At 42.4% G+C, this 17,348-nt stretch overlaps 1 protein-coding gene across 4 annotated transcripts in view; it reads left to right on the forward strand.

Annotated features, from left to right (window-relative positions):
• Nucleotides 1–17,348, forward strand: part of LOC109892921 (rho guanine nucleotide exchange factor 12-like) — a 133,822-nt gene that overhangs the window by 56,229 nt on the left and 60,245 nt on the right. For 3 of the 4 annotated variants that reach the window (XM_031826816.1, XM_031826815.1, XM_020485806.2), the window contains exons 2-8: nt 6,476–6,496; nt 7,195–7,289; nt 13,650–13,748; nt 14,308–14,357; nt 15,614–15,671; nt 15,826–16,031; nt 16,411–16,488. In XM_031826816.1, the coding sequence (XP_031682676.1) occupies nt 14,319–14,357; nt 15,614–15,671; nt 15,826–16,031; nt 16,411–16,488 (381 nt within the window). In that variant the 5' untranslated portion in view covers nt 6,476–6,496; nt 7,195–7,289; nt 13,650–13,748; nt 14,308–14,318. The remainder of the gene's footprint in view (nt 1–6,475; nt 6,497–7,194; nt 7,290–13,649; nt 13,749–14,307; nt 14,358–15,613; nt 15,672–15,825; nt 16,032–16,410; nt 16,489–17,348) is intronic. The other variant, XM_031826814.1, reaches the window with a different exon arrangement.

Genomic DNA, 17,348 nt, shown 5'->3' on the forward strand with positions numbered 1-17,348 from the left:
AGTAATGTGAATAAGTTGTTAGAGCCCTAATAAGTGATAGTAATGGGCAGTCAATACCATGAATTGTTGTATTGTTAAAGCATTCAACCCACATAATACATTTATTGTTTAAAATCAAAACTAAAATCAAAAACTGATTATCTAAAACCTAACTGAAACCGAACCCACTTCAAAAAGCACTAATCGCTCAGCACTATTAGGGGGTTAAGTGAAATTACCAGGTTTCGCCCACTAGATGCCCTTTTCCTTCTACTGGCCTTTTGTCCATTTTTCAGGTCTCTTGTGTTTATCAAATGTATCACAACATTTTCCTTGCAACTTTAGGTAGAAAACCAATAGCTTTTGCTCATGATGAAAATAAATTGTGTGGTTATTCTCACATATCAGTCCTCCGTGAAAGCAATTTAGTTTGTCATTTTCTTAGCAACCTAATGCTTCAACCCAGTTCTCCTTGAATAGTCCAACAAGTGGCAGCTCTCTGAGAGGGCTATCCCTATGGTACAATTCTCATATGAAGCCCAAAAATTTGATGGAGAAATGGGAAAGTGACTAAAATGTTCTGACAAACCTAATAAAATAATATAATTATGTATTTATTTGTATAAAATTATTAGGAAATATCTCTTATGTGATTAGTGACATTTACCATTTTACCTGTGGTAACTTAACAAGGATTATCCACATGCTTTTCAATGTTCATTGCCTTTTACTTGCAAACTACAAAATAAAGGGTTTACAGCCCTGTAAAAAAGGTACGAAACAGGAGAGCAAAATACAGAATTCAACATGAGATAATGAGGGAGACTTCAATGGCTAATTTCTCTGAACAGTGAAAAAAAAAAACTTCACAGAGAATACAATACATAGAATTAATAAATAATACTCCATGCCGCAGCTTCATACTACTTGTCAAACATAGAGAAATTATACTGTATACTAGCCGTTGGGTTTTGCTTGGTGTGGGGTCCGTGGGTGGCTATTTACTTTTTAAAAATTGTATTCCTCATGTCTTACTCATTGTTAGGATGAAGTTTTGTCCAAATCTAATGTTAGGTACTATATTTATTTAATGTTATATGAATCCTATAAATAAAAATGGCCAATTTGGTTCAAATTATATTTCATCAAAATAATGTTGCTGAAATGCTGATCTTATCTATTTCTAACTAAAGAAACAAGTTCAGAACAATTTGAGATGGTGGGTGTTGAAGTCCTCATTCTTGTGCTTTTTGAAGTGGAATGACCCCTAAGCCTCTCTGGCCCTTTAGCTTGTCTACATCGAAAGGGATCAGGTCATATCCCAAAGACCTACTGTTTCAAGTCCTGCCGCTGCAGTGCTGCTTCCCTTTCTCACTTTCCCACTCTTCTCTGTGTTGTTTTGAACCTCTTCCATAGACCTGATAGTCTTAGAAATCTTAAACAACAGTGTCCCCGTGCCAGGTATCCTGGGCAAACCTGTTACCTTACTCACACTTTCCAAGAAGCTTAATTTAGCTTAGCAGGCACCACTGAGTGAGAGCACTTTCCGGCACACCATTTGTTGTTGTAACAGTTTTAGCGATGAACTGCAATGAAGAGTGAGGTAGTCATGTTCGAGGCATACAGGAATGGTGTTCAATCCTCTACGTATGGGACTGGCACAAAATGGACACCCTCGAGTGCATCCCTCTGTAGAACTCTTGTGCTGTTTTCATTTTTCCCCCTCTACCTTGTTCACTTGTGCAAAACTGGGGTCGGTCAGTAACATCAAAGAGGATGTGAAGCCAAGATGATTCCTTCATAGCATTAGCTGTCACACTTTTTTTGCATTGTTGTTCCTATGATCAAGTTCCAATTTGAAATATTCCATGTCGTAGTAATAAGTGTCTTTGACGTCATAGGAAAAATAGACAAGTAATTTCACGAGAGAGGCAATGGGATGTGACAATCACAGAACTGTTTACATGCAGTGTCTCATGAGTAATGATTTTTGCTTGCCATTTAAAATGTTCTTTAGGCAGCCATTGCTGCACGGCCAAGGCTATATATTTGCTCATTTACCCATTTTTATTTTGCTTTTGGGTAGTATTTACTGTAATAAATTGAAGGATCATTCAATTATTTCGCTACATACTTGTCAATATCTGAGTGGTCTCTTTCTAGATGGTGTTAACTTGGCCTTTTATTGTTAAACTAGAACATAAATGGAATATTGATAAAGATTATTCAATTTAAAGGCTCGGTAGCATAAACTTAACCACATGTAACATGGATTTGTATTAGAATACGCATCAAAGTGCAAAGTGACATCTCACTTTCCTTTTTTTCCATTAAACTGATCAGAATTCCGAAAAATGACAAAGTCATGGCGGAAAAAACATTTGCGGGTTGTGACGTAATATGGAGGACGCGGTAAACCAGCTTATTCTCTATAATGTAAACCACCATGGTCGACATAGCTTAGTATTAAGCCAGAGAACAACTAGTCTAGAACAAAACAATATAAACTAGTCTAGAACAACAGATATAAAGTAGAGGGAGTGGAGACTTACCGATTGATGGCTGAGTTAGCTACCAAAGTCAAAGAAGAGTCATGGCGAGGCCTTCAGAGGGAGAGGCCGTTTCACCGGCCAAGGGAACGTCAGCTAATCCAATAGTGATATAGTGAGGTAAATCCATATTGAATTTACCCGGTTTGTCTCCATCAATGCTGACACTGACGCTGTACTGATAGTTTGGCAGTTCACCCTCGCAACAACTGCTCCCCGGGCGCCGATGACGTGGACATTGATTAGGGCAGTCCCCCGCACCTCTGTGATTGAGGGGTTGGGTTAAATGCGGTGGATATTTTTCAATTGAATGCATTCTGTTTTGCCACTGACTAGGTACAGAATGCCCTTTCCCTTTCTCACTAAGTTATTTAGTCTTTGACCACACTGTGTTGTTACTTAGGTAAGTAAAAACTCATGGTTCCTACCTTAAAGAATTGATTTTATAACAAGACTAAATAAATTAAAAGCTACTTGCAGTGGGACCTAACCTTCTGCTAAAGCTAACGGATAATAGTTAAAGGCTAGCAATCGATTTCCCTGCTCTTGGATCTTTGTTTTCCATTGATCAGCCTTGTTAGCTTGAACACGATAACAAGTTCATTGTTCCCCTCAGGCTTTCAACGTATCAATTAGGCCTCTCTTTCTCCATTTTGAATGAGTCTGCATTTAAGGGTCTAAATATCAGCTTAATCCCCTTCTCAGCTAGCTGCTTAGCCACCACCCAGTGTGCATGATGTCTTTCCTCACCCATACAGTCTATCCCCTATCCCGTCCTAATCTCCTCAGGGCACATCAGAGGAGAACCAGTTTAAGAGCTCATCCTGTTCTCAGACAGTATAGTAGTGAATCCCATGTCTCTCTATTTGTCAGGGGTTCAATATGACTGGCTTGATGTCAGATTTTCTATTGAATGATGTTAATTTCCTTTTATAAACGGCGCTATTTGGTCGAATTAAGTAACTTTTAAAATATAAAGAGGTGTTCTCAAATTCAAGGCAGTAGCGGTAGAGTGTTGTATCACAGTGTATTCGGTAAATGTTATATTATGGATCTCGTCCATGGTTAGACTGAGTGATTTCTTTCTGTCAAAAGAGACCTTCAAGTACGAGCTCTGTAGTCTGGGTACTAGCACAGGATTTTCCAAATCCTACCCCTCTTGCCTTCTCTTAAAGATACCCACTACCCTTTTCCCCCTCCTCTTCTCCTCCCCTCTCATCCCCCACCCGCCCACATTCAGGACAGGAAATGGGAGCCCTGCCAGAAGCCCTGCCAGGAGCCCCCTCTGTTTCCGGGAATCTGTCCCACAATGCTGCAGTGTAGTAAGTTAGCTTTGACGTGAACGCCATTGTTCAAAGTTCAGGCCCCATTGTCTGAGAGAAGGAACAGCAACAAAAACAAAAACCACCCGCGGAAGGATGTGGAGGGGTAGAGAGAGGGAGAGAGGGGGGCCTGTGCTATTTATATGAAGATCCCTCCCATCCTTCTATCTGTCAGACTTAGGGATCAGGGTAGGGTAAGGATCTACGTGTTTGATATGCCAGCCAGTGGAACAACTGGGAGCCAGAAGGTGCCTGAGGACATGGGGCTTATGTTGGCATCGTCACACCACCGCCCGTTTGATTATGAAATTAATTAGTGGGTCTGGTCTTAAGTCATTTCTGGTCCCCCTAAGTTATGGTGGTGATTGTGATCATGTGTTGTGTAAGCAGAGGATGACAGATGTTCCTATGATAGTGTACTCTACTGGTTAGCAGCATCTTATGGGCAGTACCAGCGGCAACTTGGCAAAGTCGGTTTAGAGGTGGGGGGGGGGGGGGGGGGGTTTAGAAGCTGGCTGTGGCTCACTGAGGATATCACTACCAGAAACATAAACCTAAGTATACAGAAACATGCAGATGACCAGGGAGACAAGGGCTTGTATTCATAAAGTGCATCAGAGTAGGAGGGCTGATCTAGGCTGTACATGGGGGACCTAATACTGGATCAGCAGTTCTACTCTTAAGGTGCTTTATGAATACAGGCCCTGGTTTCCCCGGAACTGTACATTTACTGTATATGTACACTACGAAAATGTGCACTACGGGTCAAAAGTTTTAGAAGACCTACTCAAGGGTTTTTCTTTCCTTTTTACTATTTTCTACATTGTTGAATAATCGTGGAGACATCAAAACTATGAAATAACACACATGTAGTAACCAAAAAGTCTTAAACAACTATATTTTATATTTCACATTCTTCAAATAGCCACCCTTTGCCTTGATGACAGCTTTGCACACTCTTGGCATTCTCTCAACCAGCTTCACCTGGAATGCTTTTTCAACCGTCTTAAAGGAGTTCCCACATATTCTGAGCACTTGTTGGCTGCTTTTCCTTCACTCTGCGGTCCGACTCATCCCAAACCATCTCAATTTGGTTGGGGGATTGTGGAGGCCAGGTCATCTGATGCAGCACTCAATCACTCTCCTTGGTCAAATACCTCTTACACAGCCTGGTGGTGTGTTGGGACTTTGTCCTTTTTGAAAAACAAATGATAGTCCCACTAAGCACAAACCAAATGTGATGGCGTATCGCTGCCGAATGCTGTGGTAGCCATGATAATTAAGTGTGCCTTGAATTCTAAATAAATCACAGTTCGCGTCACCAGCAAATCACCCCCACACCACAACACCTTCTCCATGCTTTACAGGGGAACCACACATGCGGAGATCATCTGTTCACCAACACCGTGTCTCACAAAGACACGGCGGTTAGAACCATAAATCTCCAATTTGGACCAAAGAACTGATTTCCACCGGTCTAATATCTGTTGCTCGTGATTTTGGGCCCAAGCAAGTCTCTTCTTATTGGTGTACTTTAGTAGTGGTTTCTTTGCAGCAATTCGACCATGAAGGCCTGATTCACACAGTCTTCTCTGAACAGTTGATGTTGAGATGTGTTTGTTACTTGAACTCTGTGAAGCATTTATTTGTGCTGCAATTTCTGAGGCTGGTAAATCTAATGAACTTAACTCTGGGTCTTCCATTCCTGTGGCGGTCCTCCTGAGAGACAGTTTTGTCATAGCAATTGATGGTTTTTGTGACTGTACTTGAAGAAACTTTAAAAGTTCTTGAAATGTTCCATATTGTCATGTCTTAAAGTAATGATGGAATGTTGTTTCTCTTGGCTTATTTGAGCTGTTCTTGCCATAATATGGACTTGGTCTTTTACCAAATAGGGCTATCTTATGTATACCAACCCTACCTTGTCACAACACAACTGATTGGATCAAACGCATTAAGAAGGAAAGAAATTCCACAAATGAACTTCTAAGAAGGCACACCTATTAATTGAAATGCATTCCAGGTGATTACCTCATGAAGCTGGTTGAGAGAATGCCAAGCGTGTGCAAAGCTGTCATCAAGGCAAAGGGTGGCTATTTGAAGAATCTCAAATATAACATTTATTTAGATTTGTTTAACACTTTTTTGGTTACTACATGATTCCGTAAGTGTTATTTTACAGTTTTGATGTCTTCACTGTTATTATTCAACGATCTAGAAAATAGTAAAAAAATAAAGAAAAACCCTTGAATGACTAGGTGTTCCAAAACTTGACTGGTAGTGTATGTTCATTGTGTAACATTCTTGACATAGCATGCAATGGCAATAAAAAGTTGTAGAATATAGTCACATGTGGTAGCGAATTAAGAAAACACTTTTAATAAATTCTCTAATGAACATGTTTTAGTCCAGGTACAGGCTTAATCAGTTGTTGCTTGACTTAACATTTCTGTACCTCACGAATGTCAAAATTCTACAGGCCCAAGGAGTCTTCATACAGTTGGCGAAAATGATCCTGTCTAGAAAATCTGAATAGGCATCACAATATAGAATTAGAACAGGACTTCACCAATGACAAAGAGTAGTATTATAGTTTTTAATCCTTTCTCAACTTTGTTTTTGCAGGGTTCCCAAAAAAGCAGCCAGGTAAGTTGTTTCGTTAATCTTTGTCCACATTGTCCATCACGAAGGACTGCAATCGTGACATCCAGATGAATATCTGCGTATAACTAGAAAGTCTTACCACAAAATAAATCATATGCGCCCAAGAGTTGGGACACCTGGTATGTGTCCGTAATTAAACCTTATTAGATGCAGCCCTGTGTTTGAGTGGATTAATCCCGATGTGATTAGGCTTTAGGACCCCATACCGCCTTACACTCTGTTCAGCATATTAAGATTACACTTAATGTGTTTCGAATGGAATTAAGAAATTTAGAAATATTATGGCGCGCAATGTCGGAGTCTGGAGTATAGTACGTAAACATTAGTGACCAGTGTTCCATTATTGAAGTGACCAGTGTTCCATGTCTATGTACATAGAGCAGTCGTTTGTAAGGTGCAGGGATGAGTAACCGATTGGTAGCCGGCTAGTGACAGTGACTAAGTTCAGGACAGGGTACTGGGTGGTGGTCGGCTAGTGATGGCTATTTAACTGTCTGATGGCCTTGAGATAGAAGCTGTTTTCAATCTCTCGGTCCAAGCTTTAAAGTACCTGTATTGACCTCACTTTCTGGATGATAGCTGTCATGTGTCTAGACCGATGTGTCGAGTCTGTTCTTCCTGTGTTTGTGTATGTGTCTGTCTGTGCCATCACCATGCCATCTGTGTTTTTGTGTACCCAGGACCCTTAGCATTCTCAGCAAGGACCACCCCCCAGACAAGAAACCCAAGAGTGACAAAAACACAGTCCCACCTCTGCAGGAGTTTGACCCTACTGGTAAGTGTGCCAATATTCCAGGCCTTCCTCTGACACTGCATGCAGTTTCTGGATGGTAGGGAGTTCAGCCCCAGTGATATATACTGGGCTGTCTGCAACACCCTCTGTAGCGCCTTGCAATCGAGGGCGGTGCAGAACCCATACCAAGTGGTGATGCAGCCAGTCAAGATGCTCTCAATGGTGCCGCTGTAACTTTATGAGGATCTGGGCCTCCCGAGTGGCGGTGTGGTCTAAGGCACTGCATCGCAGTGCTAGAGGCGTCACTACAGATCCCAGTTCGATCCCGGGCTGTGTCGCAGCCGGCCACGACCGGGAGACCCATGAGGCGGTGCACAATTTGGCCCAGCGTCGTCCGGGTTAGGGGAATGGTTTGTCCGGCCGGGATGTCCTTGTCCCTTCGCGCTCTAGCAACTCCTATGGTAGGCTGGGCGCATGCATGTTGAAACGGTCACCAGTTGGACAGTGTTTCCCCTCTGACATCGGTGCGGCTGGCTTCCGGGTTAAGCGAACAGTGTGTCAATAAGCAGTGCGGCATGGCAGAGTTGTGTTACGGAGGATGCATGGCTCTCGACCTTCAACCTTTTCCTAGTCCGTATGGGAGTTGCAGTGATACTGTATTGGATATCACGAACTTGGTGAGAAAAAGCTGTTAAAATACAATAATAATAAGCTCTCGACCTTCTCCACTACAGCACCGTCGATGTGGGCGCATGCTCGCCCCTCCGCTTTCTGTAGTCCACGATCAACTCCTTTGTCTTGCTGAAGTTGAGGGAGAGGTTGTTGTCCTGTCACCACACTGCCAGGCCTCTCACTTCATCCCTCTAGGCGGTCTCATCACCTACCACCATAGTGACATCAGAAAACTTGATGGTGCTGCGTGTCCACATGGTCGTGGGTGAACAGGGAGTACAGGAGTAGACTAAATGTATTGGCAGATGTATTGCTACCAACCGTCACCACCTGGGGCCGGCCTTCAGAAGGTCCAGGATCAAGTTGCAGAGGGAGGTGTTCAGTCCCAGGGTCCTGAGCTTGGTGATGAGCTTGGAGGGGACTATGGTGTTAAACGCTGAGCTGTAGTCAATGAACAGCATTCTCGCATAGATATTCCTCTTGTTCAGGTGGGAGACAGCAGTGTGGAGTGCAATAGAGATTGCGTCGTCTGTGGATTTGTTGGTGTGGTATGCAAATTGGAGTGGGTCCAGGATGTCGGGATGATGGTGTTGATGTGAGTCATGACCAGCCTTTCAAAGCATTTCATGGTTGCAGATGTGAGTGCTACGGGACAATAGTCATTTAGGCAGGTTCTTGGCACATGTGGTCTGCTTGAAACATGTTGGGAGATTACAGACTGGGACAAGGAGATGTTGAAAATGTCTGTGTAGATATTTGCCAGAGGGTGTGTGCATGCTCTGAGAATCACATCAGCCACGGAGAGAGCGATCACAGTTGTTTGCCTCGAAGCGAGCATAGAAGGCATTCAGCTCGTCTGGGAGGTTTGCGTTACTGGGCAACTCATAGCTGGGTTTCCCTTTGTAGTCCATGATAGTCTGAAAACCCTGCCACATCTGACAAGCTTCAGAGCTAAGGACCAGGTGAAAGCTCTGATCCCTTATTGATGTCACCTGTTAAATCCACTTCAATCAGTGTAGATTAAGGGGATGAGACAGGGTAAAGAAGGATTTTAAAGCCATTCAGAGGGTTAATGGGCAAGACAATATTTGTGTGCCTTTGAACGGGGTATGGTAGTAGGTGCCAGGCATGTCAAGAACTGCTGGGTTTTTCAACATTTTCCCGTGTGTATCAGGAATGGTCCACCACCCAAAGGTGATCCAGCCTACTTTACACAACTGTGGGAAGCATTGGAGTCAGCACGGGCCAGCATCCCTGTGGAACGCTTTCGACACCTTGTAGAGTCCATGCCCCGATGAGTTGAGGCTGTTCTGAGGACAAATGGGCGTGCAACTCAATATAAGGAGGGTGTATATCATTTACACACACAAACACACACGTCAGCTCAGACAGATCCAGGTCAGAGAGGCCCAGCTCATGAGCTCCATCAGCAACAGAATAGAAAATGAATGTGTTTATGCAACAGATGTTAGTGCATTGAATCGTATCGCATCAAACCGAATCGCATTGATTTGTTCCTCTAATTAAATCGAATTGCACCGAATCGTTTCAAACTAAAATGTATCGTTCCTGTATATTATCGGAGTCCCTGTATTTGACTAAGGCTTTTAGTCTCCCATTGACATCAATGCATGCTGAATCCAATAATTTGTTATCGTCCCCTTTCGGTCTGTAAAATTGTCATTGATCCTGCGGTAGGTAGCACGCCAATTCTCTCACTATCTCACATTAGATAATGGAATGTTAATTATGCAGTGTCTCAACATGAGAAAGTGATGCGGTGACATGCTGTAGCCTAGGTGGCTGCTGTAGCACCAGTGTAATACCTATGTCTATTCACTAGACACCAAACTGAAGAAAACAAACCGAAGCGGGGTTGGACTACCTTGTCCAATAAGAAAGGTACATTTGATGTTTTCTGTCGCAAACCGTTTTTTAACTGAAAATGTTTCGCAACAAAAAACAAGATTCTTATTGCCTCCCACAATGTACCATTTGCCTAGGGTTTGTGTTGCCTAGGGTCCAAGACTGTTAATGAATATGACCCTGGTATTAAAGCTCCACTCTGGAGACTAGGAGCTAATGTTTGGTCTGGGCTGGGGGGTGAAATGGGAGCGCCGTGGCTCCCCAGCTGACAGACAGATAAACACGCAGCACCAGGCTGATGCTTATCTTCTGTTAGGCTGGGGAAATGCCAGCAGCAGCAAAATGAAACACACACATTCTCTCACACACACGCACGCGCACACAGTCACAGTAATACATGCACACTCGTACACACGTCACTGCTGCTGGAGTCTGAGGATGAAAGACACACACAGTCACGGCTGCTGGAGTTCGAGGTTGAAAGTGCACTTTGAGCCCTAGTCATGTGATGAGGTAGTCTGCTCTACAGACAAACGCAGCACCAAAATCCCTCTCTTGCTAGACTATGTGAAAGACTTTCTTGGAGTGACTATTCAATGCCCTGGTGACAGCATGTTTCCTAGTCAAAGCTGTTTGTAGTGTAAATGTATCCTCAGTACTGGGCGTTGTCACTTTGAACACTGTTCTTCTCACTGAGAAATTGGAATAAACAGAGAAGTGGTATGGTGTCCACTACACTAAGGTTCCAGGTCTGAATTGTAATTATGCTTTGATTCGCTATTGATGTAAAAATACCCTCATAGGATGTTCTGTATGGTCTGGTACCACAGAAGGTTGTTAGTGTATTGTGAATGTTACTTGTAGGTCTAGGGAATAATGGAAACATGCCATTTAAGCCTAACAATATACAGTATATATCAGTGTTTCTCAACCTCCGGTCCATGGTATGTTGCTGAACGGTCCCTGAGACTCTAATCTGGTCAGTTATACAGCGCTAGTTTTAATGTAAGCTGTTCCGCAAGGAGGAAAAAACGGGTAGAAAAACAATTGAGAAACGTTTATCTTTATGCCTTCGTTTTCTTTGTATAAGCGCCATTTTAGGCCTTCCTCTGAATCATTATTCATTTGAATATTGCTCATCTTTTTTAACATTCGTACCCTCAGTTACCATTTCAGCTTTTTTTTTTTTCAAGGGTGCGTTATCAAAAACAATTACTATTTGCAACAAAATTCAGACTGTAAGGTGCATAGTCACACTGGGGAAGAAGACTTTCACTCTTTTTTTCTGTCATTGTTTATTTTCACCTCCCAATGTTTCCTTTTTGATTTTCTTGGCTTTTGGTGTTTTTTTCCCCTCTGTGTGTCCTGGTTGTGTTACTTTACCATGTGTACTGTCTGACGTGTTGTACTAGACGTGCCTGTGCAGCAGACTGGCTGTGTAGTAGCCGAGGGAATCCCCTCCGAGTCCTGTGGTAAGATGGTCTAAACGGCTGTGTCTCAATAGTCTTTTAAATGACCTCCTTTCCTTTTCCTGTCATTTCCTTCATCTGGCATGTGGTAACTGGCCAGTGGACAGGTGAAAGCCAGATTCACCAGGACTAGGCTTTTTTTTCATATTTCACCTATCACTTATCCAATCTGTTAAATTCAGTGCAAACTAAGTGATGCAAGTAGAAGTGGACATTTTGCCCTCCCCCTATTGAGATATACCCTGTTAGTGTGTGGTGACTGTTTTTCTGTGGTGAAGTCCCCAGTCCTTCTGCCATGTGTCCCCCAGTCATTCACTCACACCCTAACATGAGTCTTACACCTCCTTTGTTCTCCGTTTATTTGATTTAGATTCAACTCAGCCTTGCCTTTTATTGCCCTGGCAGTGAACTTTCCCACAGTGTTTGGATGTTTTAGTGTTACATGGCCAGAGTAGCGTGAAGGAAGATGTTTGGGTTGAGGAAGGAACGCTACCAGCAGGGTTTGAGGGGGGTAAAAATACACCTGTTTAAGTCAATGTATGAAGACTCCTATTTAGGCCTGAATATACATTTGACTCTAAAATGTTAAAAGGGGCAGTTCAGCCGAATTACCTATTTATTTACATGCTTTGCTGTCATTAAGCTAGGTACTGCCACCAACCATTAATGTTATAATTTTGTAACCAAAAACCAATGTATGTCAATGTCCCCCAGTTAGGACGCTTTCAATTTCATGTCCAGCTCATATCTAAAAGGGATTGTGTAGCCCAATAAATTTGATGTGATTTGGGCATGACATTTAAAACATGCTAACTGGGGGACATGAATTTACTTTGGTTCTTGGCTAGAAAATGCTATTATAGCAGGGGGTTTTCTGGTTCAAATGGGGGGCTTTGGCATGGTCACCCACCACATTTTTTGATGTTCTCCTCTTGGCTGCGGAGATAAAATGTTGCGGTTTTAAAACAAATTTCGTGCAATCATACACATTTTTCCATGGGACTGAGAGAACATTTTCACTTTTAAAGCACATTTCCTGCAATTCTACGCTTTTTGCCATGACTTATACCATGTTCTTATGCAATCTGAGTGCCTCAAACATTATAACAAAGTCAGTGGGGGCCCCATGTCATGACAAAAATACTCCTGAATACATCATTTAGTAAATTTTAGATTCTCCCTGACTGTCTGTCTGGGTTTTGATTGTTAGTTCTCAAATATTATATTATTTAAAAAATATATATATGTCCATTATATTTTCTGCATGACATTTACACTGAAATCTATTTTCCATCCAATTTTTTTCCCTGAAAAAGAAACTAACTTAGGCAGTCCACCCAACACTTTTCTATGCAGAAAAAAATATGTACAGTGTCAGTCAGTGTCAGTGGCTAGTTTAACAAAACCAAAGCAATACATTGAGTAATAAGTTGTTGGGTTGCAACATTAGCCATTATTTGACATTGCAACATGTCTTGCTGTGCCTCCTGCAACCTGGATTACTAGTTTAATCTGCTTTCTCATTTGACTTTTACAATATGCACTCCCTGTATATAATGACGATATTGGTTTGGCTGAACCATTGTGTTTGACCTGTTAGTGAAACTGACCTGCCTGTGAACTGGTGTGATCTTGTGTGTGTCTCTATTTGCAACTCAAACAACTCTAAATCTGTGTTCAAGCAAACATGACAGGGGGTGTTGTTGTCACTTATACCAATGTTCGCCAAACAACGTGTCCTCATATGAGTGTCAAACTGGGTTCTTAGAGGGTCATGTGTTATGCCATTATTCATAACAGCCTATCTTGGCATCATACTGATATTAAAGGGATAGTTCAGCAAATTTGTTTTGATATTTGTTTCCTTACCTTAAAGCAGTCTATGGACAACGAGTGACTGCAATCCACACATTTGTGCTATTCTGTCCTTGTGCATAGACTGCTTTCAAGTTCAGGGAAAAATATCTAATATCTAATATGAACTATTCCTTTAACAACAATAAGCAGTTTTCAAAATGTGTTAAAGGCTTTTGAAGGAGAGTGGAGTGCTATAATAACTGGGGTGTATTAAGTATTTGAAAACCGGTATCAATCATTCATTTCTGCCACTCAATAGAAGCTTCAAAAGCCATTTTCCTCAGGCCTCGTCAACATTTTATAAAAACTACTAGCCATAAATACAGAGCTGAGCTATTGAAAGAGTACCTCCGCCACCAAGCAGACACATTGCCCTATGTATAGGAAAACAGTTTGACACCCACAGTTCGTATTATGCCCCGTCACGCACACCGTGTCCCACATCGCCACCCTTGTTTCCTCTCACTGTGCCAACCCGTGTGTTGTGTGGTGATGGTGAGTAACCCACCATATCTTTCTCTTCTGTCTGTCTGTGTAGGGCTTGTCCAGCGTTGTGTGATCATTCAGAAAGATGAGAACGGCTTTGGGCTGACGGTGAGCGGAGACAACCCTGTATTTGTGCAGCTGGTCAAAGAGGGTAAGGCCTTTTCCATCCTATTCTAATCTACACCTTCCTGTGCTGTAGTCAAGGAAATGATGATGATACCTATTGCGCTAATGCTAGTTAGCATTGGCCCTTGAGAAACTACCTTTAACTTACTTCATTCTGGACACAGAGACATAAATGGTATCCACAAGTTCATCTGACTCTGGGGAAGTAGATAACGGCCCTTATTGCCAATAATCTCGAAGTATTCCTTTAATTGGTAAAGCATGGTGCTTGCAACCCTAGGGTAGCTGGTTCGATTCCCACTAGGGCCACCCATATAAAAATGTATGTATAATATATATAATGTTTTAAGAAAATGTAAGTGCATATCTTGGGGGTGTAAAACCTTTGACGTTAGATCAACATGTTTGATTGGGAGCAGAATATTAATATATATTCTATGTCATATAGTCTTGATATCCAAGGCAACAATACAATGTATTGGATTTATCTCTGAATGTGTCATTATACAGTTGGATACAGTAATATCGCTAACCTTTTATAATTCTCATTCCCATTACGTGTCCTGTCCTGTTTTCTTCTGCAGATGGCTCTGCCATGCGAGCGGGAGTCCAGACGGGTGATAGGATCATCAAGGTGAGGCTCATTCCCTCTCTGGGGCTCATTACGCTCTTCCTAGACATTACCCTTAGCCTAATCTTTCATTGACAGATGCATGTAGTAGCGTCTGTCAATAGACTGTGGGATGGGATGACTAACGAGGAACTTTGTTCGGGTACACTGATTTTTCGTGTCTGATCATTTTGGACAAATCACAATTTCGTAGGTTCTATTTGGCCCATAGACTTGCCCGAGACTTGCTGAGAGTTTTTGTGTAGAGGGGTGGAGACTTCGCTAGTACATTTTCTAACATGTCTCCCCCCAGGACTTAATTAAGCATCTGACGCAATTTCGCAATTGTATTATTGTCCGAGAAACTGATCCTAGATCAGTATCCCCTAAACTTAACCATAGTAGGGAAAATGCTAAACTGACCCAAGATCAGTGTGTTGGGGAAACTTCATCCCGCCTCAGACAAGAGAACCCTGCAGGGTACTAAAGGTAGGTTGTGGGTCATGGATTAGGCCCCCTGCATACTTTCCCACTCTGCCCCCTGCTGGGTTGATGAGGAGCTACACCATAACATGGCAATGTATTCCAATGTCATTGGAAAGGGCAGGATGCCTTCATGCTGTGTGTAGTGTCAGTGCAGAAAATAAATTGTTAGTCTGTGTGGGGGAATCCCAACTTTCTACTAATGAGATAGTGTGAGACTTTGGCAATCAAGCCATTTTTCTACTTACCCAGAGTCAGATTAACTCATTGATACAATTTTATGTCTCTGTGTTCAGTTTTAAAAAGTTAGTTTTGTGAGACATTGTTAATTAGCATTTCTGCAATGAATGGAAGTCTTTAGGTACAGCTTCCCTTTAAGTAAAATCTTCACTTAGTCATGCATGGATGTATGGATGTTTACACTTGAATGGGCAGGTAGTGCTGCAGGTTGGGCCATTTTACCGAAAGATAGGTGGTTCGAATCTCTGAGCCAACTAGGGGAAACATCTGTTGATGTTATCTTGAGCAAAGCACTTAACCCTAATTGCTCCTATAAGTCGCTCTGGATAAGAGTGTCTGCTAAATGACTAAAATGTCAATTTAAAATGAATGAACATTTAGAAAGAAATAAGGTGTTTCTTGGCATGGAAAGAGTTATGTACGCCTGCTCCTGTTGAATGTACCCATTAACTAATATGGGGTTTCTAATCTGGGACAGAATGCATAGTCCTCCCATAGAAAGTGTTTCATTTTGATTGATGTTGTGACATATAGCAGATGTTCTGTTTTTGTTGCAGGTTAACGGGAGCTTAGTAACACATTCAAACCATGTAGAAGTCGTAAAGTTAATCAAATGTAAGTCAATGTTGCCGTTTTATATCTAATTGTTCATAGACATAGAAAAATCACAGGCTCTTCAAGAGACACTTTCTTAAAGCTAACAAGTAGTAGCCTTTAGTGCATTTTGACCTGCTTAAAATGTAACCAAACTCTCGTCTCTCTGTGTCAGCGGGCTCCTATGTGGCCCTCACAGTGCTGGGGAGGCCCCCGGGACTGGCCCAAGTCCCCCTGTCAGAAGGCGAGGGTGGAGACCCAGGGGTCCTGTCGTCGTCCCTCTCCTCACCCCACTCTCCGGGAACAGTGGGGGGAACAGAGGAGCGCTGCTCCACCTCCACCAGTCCCCAGGACCACATCATCTCCCCGCTGTCCCTCTGGGTACGACTGACGGCCACCTTTGCTCTGTGGCTGCAACTGAAATGGCATCCTTTTCACTATATAGAGTAGGGTGCCATTTCAGATGTGTCTCTTTTGTTCTTTCTCTCTGTCTCTCTCTCTCTCTCAGCCTCCACAGTTACCTTCTTCACCCATCCTCATCCCCCTGTCCTCTTTCTCACTTCAGCTTACACCCCCCCCCCCCCCCCCCCCCCTCTACCTCTTTCACTTTAACTGGATCTGTATTCTCACGCTTCTCTCACTAGTTTCCTCAATTTTTTCATAAATCTGTCACTCTCCCTCTGCTGCACTTGTCGCTGTCCTGTCCGGAAGCAAACAGTCTTATAATTTATGTTTTTCTTTACTTTGGTTGGTCCCTAAGGAGGAGAATAACACTGTACACAGCCAGAAGGTGGACATCTTACAGAAGATGCTGTCCAAGCAGCAGCAGGACTTACAGGCAAGACACACACACACACACATAGTATCACCATACTCGGAAGTTTTCTACATGAGATGAGACAGTCATCTAGTCGAACTTTTAATCTTTGATTTGAATGAGATAATTCAAATTCCGAGTATTCTTTGGAATTGACAATGTTTTTTTATATAGTTAGGTTCATAGGACCTGGAGCCATGTTTATGAAGCATCTCCGGTCCGCCCTGTACATCAATGATACTATATGTATGATTCCTATTTTATTTTTTACCTTTATTTAACTAGGCAAGTCAGTTAAGAACAAAATCTTATTTTACAATGACGGCCTACCCCGGCCAAACCCTCCCCTAACCCGGACGACGCTGGGCCAATGTGCGCCGCACTATGGGACTCTCGATCACGGCCAGTTGTGATACAGCCCGGGATTGAACCAGGGTCTGTAGTGACGCCTCTAGCACTGTCTTAGACCGCTGCGCCACTCAGGAGCCCAAATACAGACCCAGATTAAATACATATCATTCACACATGAAATTGTCATCAACGCTTAATGATGTCTTTGCGCATGTTGCTGCTTATTCATTATGTTACAGCACAATTCAGTTCCTAGCAGCATCCATAGTAGTGGCATCATTCCAGTGTAGCATAGAATACTCAGAGTTTCCTTAAACACCATGTGACCGTCCCCATCTCTCTTCAGTCTTATGTTCCAAAATTTGAAGTTGGGGAAGTAATGCTGCTTTAAAAATGTATACATTTTGTAATCCCATTTTGGAGAAAAAGGCATTCAAATATTTTGCTCTACATGAATCCTTGGGAAACATATATTTTGTTAAGGAATACTCACCAAATTGCCTAAATGGATTCTCTGAACATTCTCACCA

This window comes from Oncorhynchus kisutch, linkage group LG6 (assembly GCF_002021735.2).
Source record: "Oncorhynchus kisutch isolate 150728-3 linkage group LG6, Okis_V2, whole genome shotgun sequence".
Classification (NCBI taxonomy): Eukaryota; Metazoa; Chordata; class Actinopteri; order Salmoniformes; family Salmonidae; genus Oncorhynchus; species Oncorhynchus kisutch.